Source organism: Sciurus vulgaris (genome assembly GCF_902686455.1).
Source record: "Sciurus vulgaris genome assembly, chromosome: 17".
Lineage (NCBI taxonomy): Eukaryota > Metazoa > Chordata > Mammalia > Rodentia > Sciuridae > Sciurus > Sciurus vulgaris.
The window spans coordinates 27,475,177-27,495,803 of NC_136478.1; the positions used below are offsets into that span (position 1 = coordinate 27,475,177).

A 20,627-nucleotide genomic window follows, 5' to 3' on the forward strand; every position below is an offset into this window, starting at 1 on the left:
TGCTAACAATGGGGCGGGAAGTGAGGATACAGTACTAATAGTTTTTGTTCTAGAAGTCCTTGGAGAAGGAAAAGAAAAAGCCAGGAATGACCCTCCTGGTGCAGGGAGGACATGGGTTGGGTTTGAGGAGCAAAAGTGAGATAGGTAGAAAAGTAAAAAAAGGGAATTCCAAGTTGAGGGAATAGGCCCAGAGGTGGGAAGTCAGCAGTTTGTCTTGGAAAGAGTTGGTTAGACAGTGCCATATGATTAAGGTTCTTAATACAGCATAAAATAGGGTGTGCCAAGAGAGGTTTGTGAATGAGAATGCTGGAATTAGAAATATTCCATATAATTTAAAAAAAAATTTTTTAGTTGTTGGTGAACCTTTATTTATTTATATGCAGTGCTGAGAATCGAACCCAGTGCCTCACACATGCTAGGCAAAAACTCTAGCACTGAGCCACATCCCAGCCCTCCATATAATTCTTATCAAAGGGTTTTTAGGATACCTTTCTACTAGAATATATCCAACCAACCAGTACAGAAGCTTATAAAAAAAGGGCTCACACGAATTTTTAAATTTTTTTTATTTGTTTTTGGTACCAGGAATTGAACCCAGGGGTACTTGACCACTGAGCCACATCCCCGGCCCTATTTTTTATTTTGAGACAGGGTCTCACTAAGTTGCCGAGGCTGGTTTTGAACTTGTGATTCTCCTGCCTTAGCCTCCCGAGTCACTGGGATTACAGGCGTGCACCACCACACCCAGCTTCACGCTCATTCTTAACAAAAGGCAGGCCAGGGAAGCTATCAACAAAATGAGTTTAGAAATGGAAACTGACATTTTAAAGCGGACAGCTCCAACTTACAGAGATTGTCTAAGCTCCACTGGGCACAGAAACCAACTTGACGTTTCAGATAATCAGGATCATCAGCCCAGGACTCCAATGTGATAAGCCGGTCACTAATACTGGATTCAGAGATAGTCAATTTATTTTCACCTGTTTAGAAAGAAGAAATCCTTCAATTAACAATGAAAGAGTAGGATGATTTGTTGAGCAAATTAGTGGTGGTAATGAGTATGGAGAGGTAATTGGAGAACCTGGGGACCAGAATGAACTTCCATTAATGTTTCTAAGGATGACAAGGCCAGAGAGCTTTTTTTTTTTTTTTTTTTTTGGTGTACCAGGGACTGAACAACTGAGCCACACATCCCCAGTCTCATGGATTTGCTTAGTACCTTGCTGTTGCTGAGGCTGGCTTTGAACTTGCAATCCTCCTGACTCAGCCTCCCTAGCTGTTAGGAGAGAGAACTTTGACAATTTTCTAGCAACCCTATCACCAAATTTTTAACTATAAGAAGTGATTAATGAGACAGGCACAGTGGCACATACCTGTAATCACAGCTACTTGGGAGGGTGAGCCAGGAGAACTGCAAGATGAAGGCTAGCATGGACAACTTAGTGAAACCCCCAAATCAAAATAATATAAAAGGGCTGGGGATGTAGCTCAGTGGTACAGTACTCCTGGGTTTAATACCCAGCAACACACAAAGTGAGTAACAATGCTCACTAGTTCAGATTCTTGGGCAAGAAAATCTTTGCCTTTGTCCCTGTTATGCTTCATTGGCCTTGAAATGTCTACCCAGGGAAAAACAGAATGTGTACAAGATTGGTGGGGTTCAAAGTGTTGGTTATCCAGTAACAAAGACAACTTAAGATTTTTAACAATGAATACAGAAGATCATTAGTGCAAGAAGTCACTATACCTACTTGTCTGTGCAAACTTTTCCAGTGCGATGAGTGCAAATAGCATGACTGTAGGGTGAGACTGCAACTTCTGAAAGAAAAGGAAGCATTTAAAAAATCACCCCCTACAGAGGCAACAAGCTATCAATTTTATCTTCTTGCCCCTAGGTGTTTTTGGTTTTTAAGCAGTTAGAAAAGTCTTCCTCATTCAAGTCCTCAATTATTCATTTGGCAAATATTGTTCAAAAGGAAGAACCAAGATAGAAATCTCTTAATCTGTTTTTTTCCTTGAAGTCACTGGGTTAATTTACAGAAACAAATGTCAACATATCCTGTTAAAAACATTGTATCATTTTACTTAGTAACATTTATGTGAAGGCTCTGTTAAATAAAATGTTGATTTTTACATTCATTTAAGCAAGGCAGAAAACTTAGAACTGGAGCTAAAAATAACCTTTTATTCAGAATCCTAAAGAGAACGACTCATCACTACCAACTTTTGCAACTATAAATAATGAAATTAACAACTAATGGCTTGTTTTTAATCTGGACCCTGTAAGGAAGTCTACAAATAGTGATGGTAGGGCAGAGAGCAACAAGAGGGCTCTTGGAGTTACACCTGAATTCAAGGCACCTGAGTTCCCATGTAAAGAAGGCCTACCTGGTTAACATCCCTCTCACAGTCATGTTTCCACAACTACCTGGGGAGCCTCCAGAGAGCTGCAAACTCTAAGAGGATTCCCATGTACTTCCCTGGTGCCAACTAAGTCTAGCAAAGCTTATCACAGAACCAACACCCTCCCCCACTGTGAAGCATCTTCAGCATCCTGTTTTATGCCATATCCATTTTCAATTCCTCTGCCTGGCTTTTCCAGCCCTGAACTCTCTGCTGCTGGCTACTGGGTCCATATCCTCCTACCTCTAAACACTACTTTCTCTGATCTTCTCTGGATTTCTACCTGTGGTATTGCCTTGGCCACAAAGCCCATTTTTCCCTCCTCTGGGTGAAGCTGAATCCTGACCTTACAGTAGAGGTCTAATTTTAAGCCATATCATGTAGGTATGGACATATGAGGTCTTTCAGATTGAAATTTGGAAAAAGACTAAGGCTCACTAGGCCTGCAAAAAGAACTTAAAAATACAAACTGGTCAAGACTGCAGTCCAGCACTGGGAGAGATCTGAAGGTACAGCCTGAACCAACCACAAGCTTCACAGATGTACATCAAATACCCAAAGATGACAGTTTTAAGAGCAGTAGCAGTAGGTAGGCAGGGGTAGAGATTCATATCCACTGGGAACCTGACCTGACGCTGGAATGCCACATTTTATTTCCACTCTGGGGTCCCTATTACCATTTGGTAGGCTCTAAGTACATACAGAAAAGTCCAGTTGCTATCTCATGACTAAATTTAAAAATGGACTAACTCAGTTGTTTTTGCTTTTGTGTATAATAAATTCCTTTTATTCTTTAAACATAAGAGGGAATAAATAACTCTCAGGAAACACCTGCAAATAAAATTTACAACTAATTCCATTCTCTGTGCTAGGAACTATGTTGGCAACTTGAGAAAAATGTAAATAACTAGCTTTGATGTCTCACTTACCAGACACTGCAGCAAATATTCCAGTATTCCTGGACTAAGTAAACCAATGCTTGCAGGACCTAGACAAATACAACAAACACTGGCTATAATTAAAAGTGCCATATTATTTTAAAATAGTAACTAATGACAAATTGTTTTGGTAGAAATCCATACCTTTAGGGCTGGGGATATAGCTCAGTTGGTAGAGTGCTTGCCTTGCAAGCAAAAGGCCCTGGGTTCAATCCCCAGTACCACAAAAAAACAAAAACAAAAACGAAAACGAAATCCATACCTTTTACAAAATAGTCTCACGCACATTATCTTACTCAAACCTCCTGCTCTGAGGTTGGTTAGAGTACCATTATTGTTTCTGAGTTGAACAATTGAATCCACTGAGTAAAGTGACATTTTTGGTTCTGGTACTACTGAGCTACATCCCCGGTCCTTTTTTCAATTTTTATTTGAGACAGGGTCTTTCTGAATTGTCAAGGCTGGTCTCAAACTTGTATTCCCGTCTCAGCCTCCAAAGTCATTTGGATTACCGGCATGTGCCACTGCACCCAGCACACATGTTCTGACTTCCAGTCCATTATTTCTTCCACTACAAGTCAAGAAACTAGCTGAGCTATTCACATGTACTTCACTGTTCATGTTCCTAAAATGAATAATATTCGTAAAAAGGTCAAATATCTGTATCTCAGGAACTACTGCAATCTAAACTCCTTTTCCTCTTCTCCTCTCTGGTATGTCTTCATTAGCTAGCTAAATTTTTTACATATATGCAATTATACTAAATTTAGCTTTTCCCCTTATTCTTAATCTTAAATAAATACAACTTTTTTCTTTTAAATTTCTCTGAAAATCTGCAAAGCTAAGTTAGATTACACTTAGCCTCTGTATCCTTTCTAATGTTTCTTACAGTTAGCCCCATCCCTCCTTTCTGCTATAGCAAGTTTGACAAGACTTGCAGTGCAAACTCTCCTTAAAGTCAAACAATGTAGATCTTCCTCTGTGGTGCTTTCTAGAGTTACCTGCTAGCTTCTCTGCCAAGCAGCCTAGGACCGCAGATGTATTCCTGTGTTTGGCAGGATGGCCTGAATCCTGGCAAGCTACTTCTCCATTTAAATTGAGAATTTCAGTCAGTTTCTGGAGTGCATCCTAAAAATAAAAATGTACAGGTGGATTTGATATATATACTTCTCAGGTCATTTTCCCAAAAGAATTCTTTGAGATAAAGCTATAACCAGGTGTTAAACTCAGAATAACCACGTAAAAATTACACCGTGTACCTCAATATCATTACTGATGGGAAATATTATTTGCTCAATCTGAACGGAATGGAATTTCTAGCTTCCATTTCATTCAAAATACACTTGCTGTACATTTGATATCTATATCTACATATTTATCTATACCTCCCCCTCCATATACATACACCACTCTTGGATCATTAAATAGACTAAAGCTATTCAAATATCAATATGATTAATAATATTAGGGCCTAGTGATGTTGAAGTAAAAAATTACTTGGAAAAAAAAGTTTCACTGCTGCTTGGACACAGTGGTGCACACCTGTAATCCCAGCAATTTGGGAGACTGAGGCAGGAGGATTTCCAGTTCAAGGCCAGCGTCAGCAACTTAGTGAGACACAATAAAAAGGGCTGGGGATAAAGCTCAGTGGTAAAGGAACCCTGGGTTCAATCCCCAGTACAAAAAAACAACAAAACAAAATTTTGCCAAGCAAGAACAAATCCCACCAGAGTTTTTGAAGCAATGGAAACCATTTATAAGTCTAGGTAAAAAATCAACCAATCAATCAGTGACTAGGTTAGAAGTTTTTCCCTTCTGTCTATAATTTTTTTTTTCCTGCACAGGCCCCAAATGTCTGAGGCTTAAACAGACTAACATGCCAGAATCCAAATTAAAAAAAAAAAAAGGGAAAAATCTGCAGAATATACAGACTAAGGCAATGAATGTTTGATATTTTTGTTCTAAGTAAGGTATAATTAAAGCTACAATAATGCCTAATATGTTTGAGCAAGACTCAAAAGTACTCTAGTACAATGCTCCTTTTCCTCTTATTGGAAATTTTTATTAAGAGGAAGTTGCTCAGAGAAAGATAGGAAAATCAACTAAGCAACAGAACATTTTCTTCTAGTTTCCAAAGATTATTATAAATATAAATGCTACAATTTTTAACATTTAGAAAAATTTAAACTAACACCTTACAGTATGCTATTGATAGACGAAGTCTCACTTCATTAGTAATAAAAACATTTTACATAATGAAATAGTGAATAAAACATCTCAAATGTATGAAGAGGAAATGCATATATCAAATGTTTTTTTATAGTAACTAATCCTGTGCTTAAGCACAGATGACAGTTTTATAAAATATTATTATTAACTTACTTTAGTGGGTAATGGACATTCATCTAGTAACAATGTTATAACAGCTGGTCCCAATGGATCTTCCAATGGAATAACTCTAATTAAAGACTGGACAACGTCCAACCATCCTTCATCTAAGAGTAAATCAAGAAAATTATATAATGGAGCCACTATTTTGAAAATATGAAAATATGTAACTTATAGAGTAACACAAGAGGACTTCACATTGACACAGAAATACTTTTGGCCTTGGTCCTGCAGCTTTGATTTTATTTGTAGTACTGGGGATTGAACCCAGGCCTCCCACATGGTAGGCAAGTGCTCTACCCCAGCTCTCATCTTATAGTTTTGAGCAGACAATATTTGGCATGGACATAATTATCAATTGCTAGTCATGGTGGTGGACTGGATCAAAATTCTCCTTATGGTGTCTGGAGGTTTGGGGACATCTTTATTTGGAGAAAACTTAAACTATGATCTTGGGTCATCAAATTATGATTAAAACAGTTTTAGACATCTTATTCACTACATAGGAATGAACTGAGAACACTAGTATACTCTGTGTTGGCTCTATTTTCAGAATTATATTTAGGAAATTGAGGGACAAAAAGTTATCTTCCCAATCTCTAGAACAGTCTAGGTCAAAATCTGTCAATGCCAAAAAGTTTTTTTCTTTCCTTCATCATTTCAAGTGAGAAAACCATCACCACAGACAGCCGCTAATATTCAGGATATTACACATTTACAGGGAAATTTCCAAACACTAAGGGCTTACACATGGACATTTTTAGAATCTTTTGTCTTAAAAAATAAAGTGGCCACATTTCTTCATTATTGTTAATTCATTAGAAAAGTATTCGTTAGAAAAGTACCTGTTTCTGCCATTTCGTGTAATGTAATCATTGAATAAGGAGGTTCCTGATCACTGAAAAACAAACATTTAAGACATTAAACTTGAGGAAATAATAAATGATATTTCTAAGAAAAAAAATCAAACTGGAAGTGTGAGGATAGAAAGAGATGAACACGAATGAATGTAGGGAAAATGATGGAAGAAACAACCAGAGCTACAACCTGAAGGACAAATGTATACCATATGCACTCATTTTCACAGGTCACTGCCTGTGAGGGTCCCAGACAAATGGGCTGATGGGCACACGCAAGGGTTGCTATGCAGTCTGCAGTAAAAGCATAGGACCCAAAATTTGGAGACCAGAATCTACTCGTAGCTGTAGCCTCTAGAGGCCCAATGCCAAATGAGACAAGCCAGAAAGGTCAACATCATCTTCCTCATACTTACCTCAAAGAATGCCAGGGTGGAAGATGGCAATCCAACTGAGGACTTAGGAAATCAGGGACCTAAATAAACATCTTCATTTGAAAGTTTGCTTCTGGGAATATCACTGCATGCTTAAACTTCATAAAATGGTATTAGAAGAAAAAGGAAACCAAACTTAATCAAGAAACTATTTAATATTCTAGATACTATCTAAAATGGCATCATATAGCTTATTTCCTTGAGTTTTTCAAACTGGGATCCCAGAAAGCCTACAGAGATGCTTCAGGGGACTTTAATACTGAAATATTTTTCCATCAAACATTGATAACTCTAATTGCTTAAGGACAACGCTGTTTATTAAACAAATAACACTTATTTTGGATCTCTGTTTTCCTGTCATAAAAAATTAATGTCTATAAGAATAACTTGTAATATAGGAATGACTATGTTCATTCAGGTACTCATTAGGTGCTGGTTAGCTTGATGATATTCTGTGTCCTTTCACATAAGGGGGAATCATTTTTAAAAGATTTTTAAAAACAATAACAACTGACTGATGCAAACTCTGGTAATACCTAGAATTAAGTATGCACATATTAAAACAATTCCACGGAAGTTTTTACGTAGATCTACCAATTGATGCTTATTTGTGCAATTTACCAAAGGGTTATTGTAGGAATAAAATGTGGCAGTAACCTAAGTGACCATCAACCAGATGAAAAGGTAACAAAATATGGTACTTTCAAGCACAACGAGTGGTGGCCAGAAGCAGTTGGCAGGTTTACATATAGCAACATATCTTAATTTAATATTGAGTAGTTAAAAACAAAGAGGTTTATAACTAAATCACTTATGTAAACTGAAAAAAAAAATCACACATACAACTCTATAAATATTCTTCCTAACAGACATAAACAAACATATGATAGAATTGGGAAGAATATATCTTCTTTTTTTCCTTTTGAGATGGGTCTTGCTATTTTTATCTGGAACTCAAATGCTCCCATCTCAGCCTCCAGGGTAGCTGGAACTACAGGGAAGAACATATCTTAAATTCACTAGAATGGCTGCCTACTGACATTTGGAGGTGGGTGTTGGAGAGGAGAATGAGGTAAGGGAAGAAGGAAAGAGTAATAAAACTCAATATAGAGAACTAATAAGGAATAGGAGTACTTCAGTTCTATGCAGAGGTACTTATGGACGCAGGCACATTCCTACACTCAAATAACAAGATAAATTCCTTTATGGAGTAGAAAATGTGGCAGAAATTTCTGGAGGGAAGCTGAAGCTAAGTCAGAGGACTACTTGGGCTGTAGGTTAGGAACTGAACAAAGGTGACTGGGAGTTCTAAGCTCACAAGGGTAAAGGAACCCAAACCTTGCCTAGGGATGGGCAGATGTTCTCCTTCAGTGAAAGAGATGAAAAAGTTATTAATGATAAACTGAGCTAAAACTGGTATAAAGTAGCAAGTTCCCAGTGACTGAAAAAGGCAAAGAAAGATAAGCAGCAGGACCTGAGCTTCTTATAGTGAGTCAGAATGCAGAACTACCCCCAATTTCAATTTTAGACTCACTCACAGAGGAGTGCAACACATAAGCAAGGCAGCCCTGGCAAGTGTGCACCAACCATGTGGGCACACACACAAGTAAGAAAAGAACTGATATCAAGAGGCTGTAGTGGCCCACGCCTGTAATCCCAGGGCTCAGGAGGCTGAGGCAGGAGGATACCGAGTTCAACAACTGCTTCAGCAAATATAGCCAAGCCTTAAGCACCTCAAGGAGATCCCTGTCTGTAAAGTACAAAACAGGGCTAGGGCACATATGTGGCTCAGTGGTAAAGTGCCCCTTGGTTCAATCCCCTGCATACACACACAGAAAAGAGAGTCTGTAGGGCTAAGGATGCAGCTTAGTGGTAGAACACTAGCCTAGCATGGGTGAGGCCCTGGGTTAGATCCCCAGCACCACCACCAAAAAAAAAAAAAGAAAGAAAGAAAGAAAGAAAGAAAACGACCAAGGATCTGCAAATAAAACTCTAAAACACACAGAGTTAACATTAAGATCATTAACAATTCAAGTCACCACCAAAAATATGCTATTAATAGAACTTCAAAATCATTTTAAAATAAGAATATTTAAAGAAGCATGGCACACGCCTGTAATCCCAGCAGCTTGGAAGGCTGAGGCAGGAGGATCCTAAATTCAAGGTTAGCCTTAGCAACTTAGTGAGGCCCTGTCTCTAAAATAAAATATAAAAAAGGACTGGAGATGTGGGTCAGTGGTTAAGTGCCCCTGGGTTCAATCCCTAGTACCAAAAATAAAAAAATAAAAGTAAAGAAACAACAGCTAAGCTGAGTGCAGTGCTCCTATAATCCTGGAGACGTGGGAGGCTGAGGGCAGGAGTATTGAAAGGTTGAGGTCAGCCATAAATAAATAATACATACATACATACGTACATACATAGTATTGGCAATTATATAACCACCTATATTATTGTCCTCTTTTCTCTATTTTTACTTAAGAAAGGGTGACACTGATGAGAGGAGAGCACTGTTCCTAATGCCACGATGAAAGAGTTGCTATAGAAAAAGAGCACCTTGGTAGTGTTCTTATTTTCCACAATTTTGTTTTGAAATAAATTAGAATATGCAGTTTTCTTTTCCCCTCATCTAAACAAAGTTTTTAACTCATTTTTTGTTGTTGCTATGGTTGTCTAATTTTAATGCTATGTATTTTCAATCTTAACTAATTTTCTTCTGAAAATTTCTGTCATTGCTTTGTTGTTTCTGGTGTTCTGAGTGAATCCCTCAACACTGTTATTAATTAATTTTCTCTTTATGGCACATTTGGATTTATACCATCTACTGAGCTTTTATTTCAGCAAACTATGTTTCATTTCTAAGATTTCTATGTGTTTCTTTCCCTTTTAATTCTTCTGCTTTTTGTTTCATTCTGTCTTTTCATTTCATATACTTTTCATAACTGCCATTTGTTTCATTTTTGGTACTGGGAATTGAACTCGGGAGTACTTTATCACTGAGCTACATCCCCATCCTTTGTATTTTTTTGAGACAGGGTCTCACTAAATTGCTGGGGCTGGCCCTGAACTTGCGATCCTCCTGCCTCCTCAGTCAGTGGGATTATAGGTTTGCACCAACAAGCCTGGCTTGCATATACACACTTAGATATATCCTTTACCAAACTTACATGTTCTATCTTTCATGTTTCATTTTAACAGCTCTATAAATTTTATAGGTTATAACTTCTAAAAATGAGCTCAATGTCTATGTTCATAAACTGAATTCTGTTTTTGTCATCTTATTCAACATGTCCCTTTCTAATTTGTTCCACATCTGCCTTATTTTCTCATTCTCAGAATTACACCTATCATTTAGGAAAAAACAGGTTTTAGGTGAAAGTTACCCTGTACTCAAATGTAGAACACTTGCCTCACCTAAGTGAATTATATGCTTTTTATCCACAGGTCATTTATAATTTGTAATACTTTCCTGGAACTTGGAAGAAATGGCCCGACCTTATTCACCATAATCCCTATAATCGCACTCTTAAAATTAGGAAGTCTATTCTGCACCTGTTTTTCTAATGGGCTTAATTAATTGCTGTGGTCTACTTCCTCATTCGGGAAGGTTAACTTTTCATTACAATTTTACAGTAAAAGGGATAATTTTTAAAAGATACATACATGTATAGCTGGGCACAGTGGTACATGCCTGTAATCCCAGCGACTCAAGAGGCTGAGGCAGGAGGATTGCAAGTTTGAAGCCAACCTCAGCAACTTAGTGAGGCCCTAAGGAATTAGCAAGACTCTGTCTCAAAATAAAATATAAAAAAGGGCTGGGGATCGGGTCCAGTGGTTATGTGATCCTGGGTTCAAACCCAATTTAAAAAAAAAGAAAGCAATATGTATGTATTGATATGTGTGTGTATGCATGTGTGTGTGTGTGCATGTGTGTGTGTGTAGTATTACTCTTGAAGAGCAAGAAATACTCAGGTATTGTGAGAAAGAGTCTAAAATAGCTCAGGTACATACTGTTTTGATATATAAATATACAGTTATCTATATATTGTTATATATGTATATGTATGTATGTACACATATACATGCATATATATGTGTTGTGTGTGTGTGTATGTGTGTATATATATATATTCTATTTTTTTTGATACTAGGGATTGAGCCTAGGGTCACTTTACCACTGGGCCACATCCCCACATCCCCAGCTCTTTTTATTTTAAGAAAAGTCTAAGTTTCTAAGGCCTTGCTGAGTTGGTGAAGCTGGTCTTGAGCCTGTGATCCTTTTGCCTCAGACTCCCAAGTTATTGAGATTACAGGTGTGTGCAACTGCACCTGGCATATGCTATAATTTCTGAGGAACTATAAAAACTTGGTTTTTATTAATATTATTATCAAATATTTATATACTTAATTTTACTAGCAGAACCTAAAGCAAAAGACAAAAAACAAAAAAAAAAAAACCAAAAAACCAAAAACCTAGAAATCTTTTAAAACTTACTAACCTCTATTGAACAACTGTTTTGTACAAAGCACTACACTAGATATTTTATATATATTATCTCATGATAATTCTGTAAGAAAAGTATTTCCTTTTACAGATGAGGATTCTGGGGCTTAGTGAAGTTAAGTTACCCAAAGTCATGCAACTAGTAAGTGTATGAATCAGAATCTGAACCTGAGTCCATCATGGTTCTAAAATCCATGTTCTCAACTATTAAGTTATACAACCTTAAATTAACTTGTTTTTCCAACTTGAACAATGCCCTTTAATTTCACTGTTATTCAATCCTGGATTTTGTACTCCAAGTTGGACAAAGTAGGGGAAAAGACAAAAGAAGTACAGGTGTATCCTGCAGTTTCAACTTACTAGCCTCCTGACTGGATCTATGAGAACCAAATAAGAAATCTAAAAGAAAGGAGAAGGAAAACGCCTCTTGACCTGGTCCTTAGGTTGCCAACAGTAGTTGCATACAGTCACACTCTTGGTGAAACAACTCATCTTCAATCTCTGGTCAGTGGAATAGACAGGCAAGCATAGTAACAGTGAGTCTTCATGAAACCATTTCCTAGCTAACAACACAAACTTATTCCATATTTACTATTACCCAAATAAAATTCATAGCTTCAATTAGTGTTTTCTGCTACAGAAATGTTTAGACATTTCTGACATTTTAGGCAGGAGTGGATGACAGTCAGTAAAAATATCAAACCTTACCATTTACTCTACCATAGAGGAAAAATAAAGTATTCTCCCCTCCCCAGTAAGCACAAGCCTTCATGAATACATCCCTGATGAATTGAGGGAGTCCAAAAATTGAAGTTCCTGGCAGAACACTGTGCATGGCACTAGAGGGGCCAGTGAGTCAGATACTTACTTATCTACAAGGGTCCTTATTACTGCTAGTGTGTCCAGCACTAGCCCATCTACATTTTGTTTTTTTCTCCTTGGCTCATGTGGTCCTCGGCCCCTCCTCGGAGGCCGAACAGGGTCCCGGGTTTGGCTCCTTGTGTCCGCAGTGGGGACTGCACTGTTCTCGGCTTGTTGCTGGTGAGTGTCAACACTGTCTTCTCCTCCACTGTCATCTCGGCAGATACAAGAATTACCCATGGTAATAGTGGCACTTCTAGTCCACAGCAGGTGGGCTATGTGCTCCTCGAGAGTCAACAGCAGACCCTGGCCAAGGCTTCTGCTCGCTAAGAACACGGCCCAACCAAAGACAATCATTTAGGTAGTTTTCAGTTTTCCAAGTACTGTTTTCATAATCTGGAATTGAAGAACTTGCATCTTATTTGTTTTTGACAAATGAATGCTGAAGCACATTGCAGAGCTGATTTCCAACATTATCAGTTACAGGGAATCTTGGTCATCTGCTGGCAGTTCTAAAAGAAAGAAAGGAAAAGGAAAATGAATAGAAGGTTCTTGGCAACTCAATTACTCTGAGTTTCCTAGTTTGGTTATATAGACATTTAAATTATAAAGAATCAACATCTTTGGTGATTTTTATAGGTTTCCAATATAAGGAAATATCACTGGATAACAGAATTAACGATCAATCAAGAATTCCTTTACATCATTATATTATAAAGTCGATTGCTAACGCATATCCTTGTAAGCCACAGAAGTGAAAAGTGATGTTTTAAAACCGTATGTGTGCTTCTTCCTATGTATACAGAAATATATTAGAAGAACATGTCCAATTTTTTCAAGGACTGCTTTTGTGATAAAAAAATTAATCATCTCCTTTCTTCATGTAAACATATGGGCCAATTCAATGTTTCAAATAAAATATCTAATTACACGTCTGTTGTTGAAAAAGTTATGATACAATGGTGATAGCACTCATTTGATAAGAAGAATAAAAGAATAGAATGTTCCTCTTAAATCCCTAAAACTGCACTGATTTTCCAAATGGAGTCTTAGTTAAGAATTTATAGAAATCACACAAGTATTTGCAAAGTTTTTCTGTTAGGTAAGCAAGACTCTGGGGAAATATGAATTTATATCACAAAGTTATTTTCTCACAATGATCAGTCTGTTGTACATGTCTGCTACAAAGAATAAGACACGCCAATTATCTTTGAAAATACTAAGCACCTTGTGCCAGGCACTATGCTGGGACAAGGAGAACAAAGACAAGGGTAGGATTCCCTCCAAAGAGGAGATAACTAAGAGATTTCAACGCTTAAAAGGACAGAGGAGCCAGAAACCAGAAATAACTCTCTTAAAGGGTCCCTGGAATAAAGAGAAGAAGGTACAGTCTCTGCCCTCCAGTAATTTATGGATAGTCATTCTCATCCCACACAGTGGTTATCATCAAAAAAACAAATGATAGAAGTAGCTATTCACTGAGCTGAGAACCTCTGTACAGGTTCTAGAAAGGTTTGGAATTAGGAGACTGACATGGGCTAGGCAGCAAAAAGTAAAAAATCATGCTGTCATTTGGAGACTAGGACACATAAGGAACAGATAATGCTAGTGTATAGTCCCTAATCAATATCTGGCTATTTATGCTTAATTCCTCATGTCCTGAGCACTAGATATAAATAAAATTTGAAATTCAGTGGTATTAGAAGAGAAAATTACGTTCATTATTTTCATAGCAAATTCTTTTCAATATTTCCCGTTTACTGCCCATAGGGAGAAATAAGGGTGGTGGGGAAAATGGAGATAGAACATCTTTGCATATATATAATTATGCAATTTAATATAGAGGGAAGAGAGGAGGCAGGGAAAGGAACAGCAAAGGATGGGATGAGAGAAGAGAAAGAAGAGGGAACAGACAGATATTATCTGCCTCCAGACAACCAAGACAGCAATGGCTGAGCCAAGTAATACCACAGATGTGCTTGGTTCCTCAAAAACAGACTGGCTATCTTTAAAATTTGGAGGTTGTACTTAAAAGAACAGACTGAAGTATACGGGTAAAAGCAGAATGCAAGGTCTCAGTTGGAAATAGCCTTCTAACAGAGAGAACACATTAAAACCAGCAAAGAGTCAAAATAAATGACATTCCCATTACTGCAGGGACAAGGGTACAATTCCCTTCCAAGAGGAGAAAACAAAGACATTTCAGTGCTTAAAAGGACAGAGGAGACAGGAACCAGAAATAACTCTTTTTTTTTAAATAACTTTATTTATTTTTTTTATGTGGTACTGAGGCACTCTACCACTGAGCCTCAATCCCAGCCCAGAAATAACTCTTTTAAAGGGTCTCTGGTATAAATTTCTATTGATCTTATAAGTTATGTTAGTGTCCTGAAAAAGACCAAAAGCAACATTTGAGAAGCCATGCTCTGGCCCTTCTCAGATATTATACTGTAGGAATGATTCAGATGAGAGGTTTTCTGATAGGCTTGCCACACTGGGCAGTAGCCCAGCTGATTATGTCACCAGATCACTTTCTTGACATTTTAAAGTATTACTTGTTTTTTTTTTTTTTTTTTTTAATAATGTACCTGCTAACTCTATTTAAAAAAAAAACTAAAAAACAAAAAACAAAACAAAACAAAAAAATATTAATTTAGGATAGGCAAGGTGGTGCACACCAATAATCTCTGCAACTGAGGAGGCTAATGCAGGAGGATCACAGGTTTGAAGCCAGCCTCAGCAACTTAGAAAGACCCTCAGCAACTTAGCAAGACCCTGTCTCAAAAGAAAAAATAAAAAGGACTGGGGATGTAGCTCAGCAAAGTGCCCCTGGGTTCAATCCCTAGTACCAAAAAACAAACAAAAAACCAAATTCAGTTTAATTTTAAAACCTAGAAAGCCCTTCTTTTGCTCTACCTAAGCCCATTCCTTTCCCAAATTTATCCCTTGTTAAGATTTTTATTCCTTTGCTTCATTACCTATTATTATGTATTGACAAATTAGTTCTTTCCTTAAGTCTAACCAGGACAAAGTCATAAATACTGTCCTGTGATCTGCTTTTGCCCTTTTCTTTTTTAAGTTAATACCACAACTTTCTATAGCAGCATATATAGAACTACCTCATCAGTTTAAAGGTGGTACAGAATACTCTGGTTTATTACTGTTTCTTACCAACTATGCTATGAAAGTCTGGCTAAACCAGCTGATACTGGGGGGATGATGGAAGGGAATGGGCCAAGGTCTGATAAAACTTAACTCCTGAGAAATGCCTCATCCCCTGAGAAAGTGTTCTTTAAACTCCAAACTGCTTCCCCACAGTGAGGGCCTAGAACTACTCTCATTTTGCCAGAACAGAAGAGTTTTTCTAATGCTCTACAGCCTTTCCACACCATCGGTATGGAAGGTCAGATGGGATGCTAGATGCAAAAAACAGATTCAGTTTAACCAGATGCATTAAATCAGAAAAGGCACACCTGAAGAAGGCAGACAAATCAGGTACTAAAAATAAACTGTAATGATTTGAGAATGTCCAGGTGAGCTCAAGTCCCCACAAACAAAGGCTTGAAGGACAGACGATTGTGCATTCTATAAAGTCACAGTTTATAGTTGCTAAGTTGCTTAGAAGTCATTAAATTGCTGAGGCTGGGATTACAGGCATGTGCCACCATGCACGGCAAAATGCAATTTTTGTTCAGTGTTGGGGACTGAACCCAGGGCCTTGTGCCTGGCTAGAAAGTGCTTTACCACTGAGCATATTCCCAGCCCCTGATCCCAAATCCTAAACTTTATTCTACCCAAGAAAATTTTTCCTAAGATGTATATAAACTGAATATAGAATAATTTATGTAGATTCCTATTTAGTATAATTTCACAGTGATTGTAAGATATCCAATACATCTTTTTTTTTTTTTTTAAAGTCAGACTAAATTTGGAGGTAAGACAAAAATTAAAGTTTCTTTTTTTTTCCATTTCTAAACTGAGTTCAAGTGTATTTTGGGTCAATGTCTTCTGAAAGAGTAATTTTCCTTAAATGACCCAGAAGATGATGTCAATTATAAATCTGTCAGAGAAGAAAATGGATTTTTTTTTTTTTTTTTTTTTTTTTTTTTTGGTTTTGTTTTGCATAGTGGGGTTCTCACTATGTTGCTCAGAGGCCTTGAACTCCTGGGCTCAAGAGATCCCCCTGCCTCAGGCTCTCAAGTAGATGGGACTAGAGGCACATACCAAAATGCCTGGCAAAATGGAGTTTCTAAAAGAAGTTTCCATATTCTTTACAATCAAAACCTTTTCCTTCCTTCCTTCCTTCCTTCCTTCCTTCCTTCTTTCCTTCCTTCCTTTCCTTCCTTCCTTCTTTCCTTCCTCCCTTCCTTTTCTTTTTTAAATAAAGGACTAGCTGTAAAGGCATAAAAAGAGGTTAATTAAGTGGAAGAAGCCATGAGGCATATCACAGAGGAAAAAAAAATTCAGCATATCTGTATCTTGAGGATTACAGTCATAGGCAGGGGATGTAAGCAAACAAAGTATACGATCTTTCAGATTCATTCAGCACTAAAAATGTATAGTTGTTATTTGGAAATGTTAGTTATTCATTATACTTTTCATAGGAAAAAAAGTTGTGACTACTGATTGGGTGATAAAGCTAAACAACTATAATTTTTTTAACTCGTTTACAACAACAACAACAACAAAGCATTATGTGTCCCAGTTTCCAAGGACCATTGTCTTAAGACAGTAACACTCAGTTTATAACTTTAGCACAGGTGGCCAGGGGCCACCTACAACATAGTACATGAGCTTTGCTGTCTGAAAGACCTGGGCACTAGTATTGGCCCTACAATATTTATTGCTATGCATCCTGATTAACCTGACTGTTAATATACTTTACAAAACAGAAAAAGTAATAATCTTACCTCACAATACAACTCCAAATAGCCAGAATCCCAAATTTCTAGGATGTGGCCCAAGCCTGTGTCTTTTAAAAAGCTCCCCAGGTGATTCTGATGGCAGCCAGGACTGGAAATTACTGTTGTAGTATTTACAATAGCATCTGGCACAGTAAGTAGAACCTACTGACTGAATGAAGGAACAAACTGAAGTATTAAAGACGATTCTTATGGGATTAAAAAATGTTGACCTCCCTTTCATATAAATGAATTAAGACTATCCTAGTATGTAGTCCCTTGGAGATATCAGTCAAAATAATGGTTAGAATATGGACTCAGTGGCCCATGCCTGTAATTCCAGAGGCTTGGGAGGCTGAGGCAGGAGGATCGCAAAGTTCAAAGCCAGCCTCAGCAACTTAATGAGGCCCTAGACAACTAACTTAGTGAACCCTGTCTCAAAATTAAAAAAAAAAAAAAAAAAAAAAAAAAAGGGCTAGGAATGTGGCCAAGTGGTTAAGTGCCCCTGAATTCAATTCCTGGTACCAAAAAAAAAAAAAAGTTACATCTATTAGTGAGATGTACAATTCATATCAACAAAATGAAAAAAATAGTTTCACATATTTTCCATCAGATTCACCCTATGAAGCAACCCAGTGACATACATAGTGTCCTCCTTACAGGTAACAGCATCCAGGGTTGACAGACTGAAAATTAGTAAGACTAGAGATTATGGAAAAGCAACATACTACCTAAACATTTTACCTTAACTTTGAATACTACTCAGCATTAATTCATGAAGTTGATTTTGAGAAGGAAAAAAAAAATTGGTCACATAATTTAAATACACAGAATTATCACATCTGTTGCTAGGATAATCATCAACTAATTTAATGACAGTCTTTACCACTGGATATTATTGCTTAATAGAAAGACTTACATAAATGCTTTCAATCAGCAGACCCTTGATAACAATTTTCCTGTGAGAGCAAAATCAAAGTCAACCATTTCATTTGCAAATATGTTTCTCTGAAATGTAACAGTATTAATTTTGATTCCCCCTCCTTTCTTTGGTAGGCCTGGGGCTCGACCTCATGGCCTTGAGCATGCTAGGCAAGTATTCCTCTTCGGAGCTATACACCCACCCTTTTTGAGAGGCAGAGAGAGGGAAAAAAAGACTATTCTCTCCATTTCTCTATCATATGACTTATTAGATCTAAAAGTACGTATGTCCATATTTATTTTTGTGGTGCTAGGGATTGAACCTAGGGGTGTTCTACCACTGAGCTACACCCCAGTCTTTTTTATTTTGAGACAGGGTTACTAAGTTGCTGGTCTTGAACTTGAGATTCTCCTGCCTCAGCCTCCTGAGTTGCTGGGAGGATTACAGGCGTACATCACCATATCCAGCATATTCTTCCAATATTTTGTATTTTTTTAAAGCTCCTCTGATAGAAGAAAAAAACCTTGGGAGTGTCAGTAAATTTAGTATTAAAGCAGTAAGGCTCTGGTACTCACTGTCAGTACAAAACAGACCTCTACCATCAGAGCCAGCTCACCAAGGAGGCATCAGGCCAACTGGTCTAACCCTCTCTCACAAATGGTCCAGGAATCAGTGATTCATCTCTTCAAATATTTGCTTATATTCAGTTGTTAAGCAGAATGACAAAGAATTTTCTTTTTCCTGAAGAAATAATCCTTCAGGATTATGCCCAAGAAGGGAGAAGTTGGTTAAATGAATGATCATAAGGAAGAAAAAAACAGACGGTGGGCATAAAATTACTATTGCTATAATCTTCACCTCATTTCAAAATAGTGTTAAGGGATGTAGTGTTTTTTTCTAATTCCTTCTACTCACTGAAGCTAAATCAAATAGTATGAATGGCAACAATATATTATATGCTGGAAATTTTAATGATTTTCTCATTAGAAAATATTTTCAGAATTTTCCCTAAGATGGTATATTAAAAGTAATCGCTTCTAGTGTCATATTTACTGCCCCCCTCGAAATTTAATTATGAAAAAATTTAAACATATAGGTAAGTCAAATAAAATTCACTCCCTAGCCAGATGTAGTGGCCCAAACACCCATCATTCCAGCTACTTGGGAGGTTGAGGCAGAAGGACTGCAAGTTTGAGGTCAGCACCGTCAGCTTAGCAAGAACCTGTCTCAAAAATACAAACAAATTGGGGGAAGGGGATGTAGCTCAGTGGAAACTGCTGGGTTCAATCCCTAATACTGCAAAAATAAATAAATAAATACATACATAAACCTTGAACAGTGAACATCTATATACCTACCACCTAGATGTTATCATTAAAATTTAATTATACTTGCTTAACATTACATATCTATCCATCTCTATATTCATCATCAATCTATTTAAATTTTTTGATGTACTTCAAAGTAAACTAAAGGCTTCCATATCCTTCCTCCTAAGTGATTCAGCATGCATATTCATAGCTGGACTTCAATGTTTTTAGGAGTTAAATTTACATTTGTGCAAATTTTAAACATATATGCTGAGTTTTGTCAAATGCACACATCTGTGCCTTCAAACTCCATCAAGATAGAGAATATATTTTCTTTTATAATATCTTGCGGGATACCTCAAAGACCATAATTTTCTTACTGAAGATTTAGTTTAAATGGAGGAAAACACAGAAGTCAAAAAACAGATCATTTGCTACTGCAATATGTAGATAAGTAGACATATTTCAATAGTACACTTGCCAGTTGAAACAATCTATCTATAGAGGTTTTAATTAGAGTGTTTCTGTCTCTAGACTCTAAAGTATCTAGTCTTTTGTTGAGGGAGAAGGGCAAGAATGAAATAGTCAGCCCTCCATGTCCCTAATTTCAGACTGAAAGTATTTGAAAAAACAAACAAACAAAAACATGCAGGTTTTTTTTTTGGGGGGGGGGAGGGGGGTTGTGTACTGGGGACTGATCTGAGGGGCACTTGACCACTGAGCCACATCCACAGCCCTATTTTGTATTTTATTTAGAGACAGAGTCTCACTGAGTTGCTTAGTGCCTCGCTTTTGCTGAGGCTGGCTTTGAACTTGATCCTCCTGCCTCAGCCTCCCCAGCCACTGTGATTACAGCATGCACAGACTTCTTTTTAAACTTATTTTTGTTCATTATTCTGTAAACAAACACGAAATAAAAACTATTTGCATAACACATTTTGTTAGGTATTGTAAGTAATTTAGAGATGATTTAAAGCATAGGGGATGATGTATATAGGTTCTATGCAAATATTACACTATTTTATAGAAGGGACTGAAGCGTCCATGGATTTTGGTACTGCAGGAGTCCTGAAACCAATCCTCCTTGATTATTGTGGGACTGTTGTATTTGG

At 37.3% G+C, this 20,627-nt stretch overlaps 1 protein-coding gene across 7 annotated transcripts in view; it reads right to left on the minus strand.

Moving 5' to 3' along the window:
• Positions 1-20,627, minus strand: part of RSPRY1 (ring finger and SPRY domain containing 1) — a 44,734-nt gene that overhangs the window by 17,646 nt on the left and 6,461 nt on the right. For 4 of the 7 annotated variants that reach the window (XM_079117901.1, XM_079117899.1, XM_079117898.1 and 1 more), the window contains exons 2-9: positions 17,293-17,455; positions 12,390-12,894; positions 6,575-6,627; positions 5,724-5,836; positions 4,343-4,469; positions 3,333-3,391; positions 1,752-1,818; positions 849-980 (exon numbers count right to left, since the gene is read on the minus strand). In XM_079117901.1, the coding sequence (XP_078974027.1) occupies positions 849-980; positions 1,752-1,818; positions 3,333-3,391; positions 4,343-4,469; positions 5,724-5,836; positions 6,575-6,627; positions 12,390-12,739 (901 nt within the window). In that variant the 5' untranslated portion in view covers positions 12,740-12,894; positions 17,293-17,455. The remainder of the gene's footprint in view (positions 1-848; positions 981-1,751; positions 1,819-3,332; positions 3,392-4,342; positions 4,470-5,723; positions 5,837-6,574; positions 6,628-12,389; positions 12,895-17,292; positions 17,456-20,627) is intronic. The other 3 variants (XM_079117900.1, XM_079117904.1, XM_079117902.1) reach the window with 1 other exon arrangement.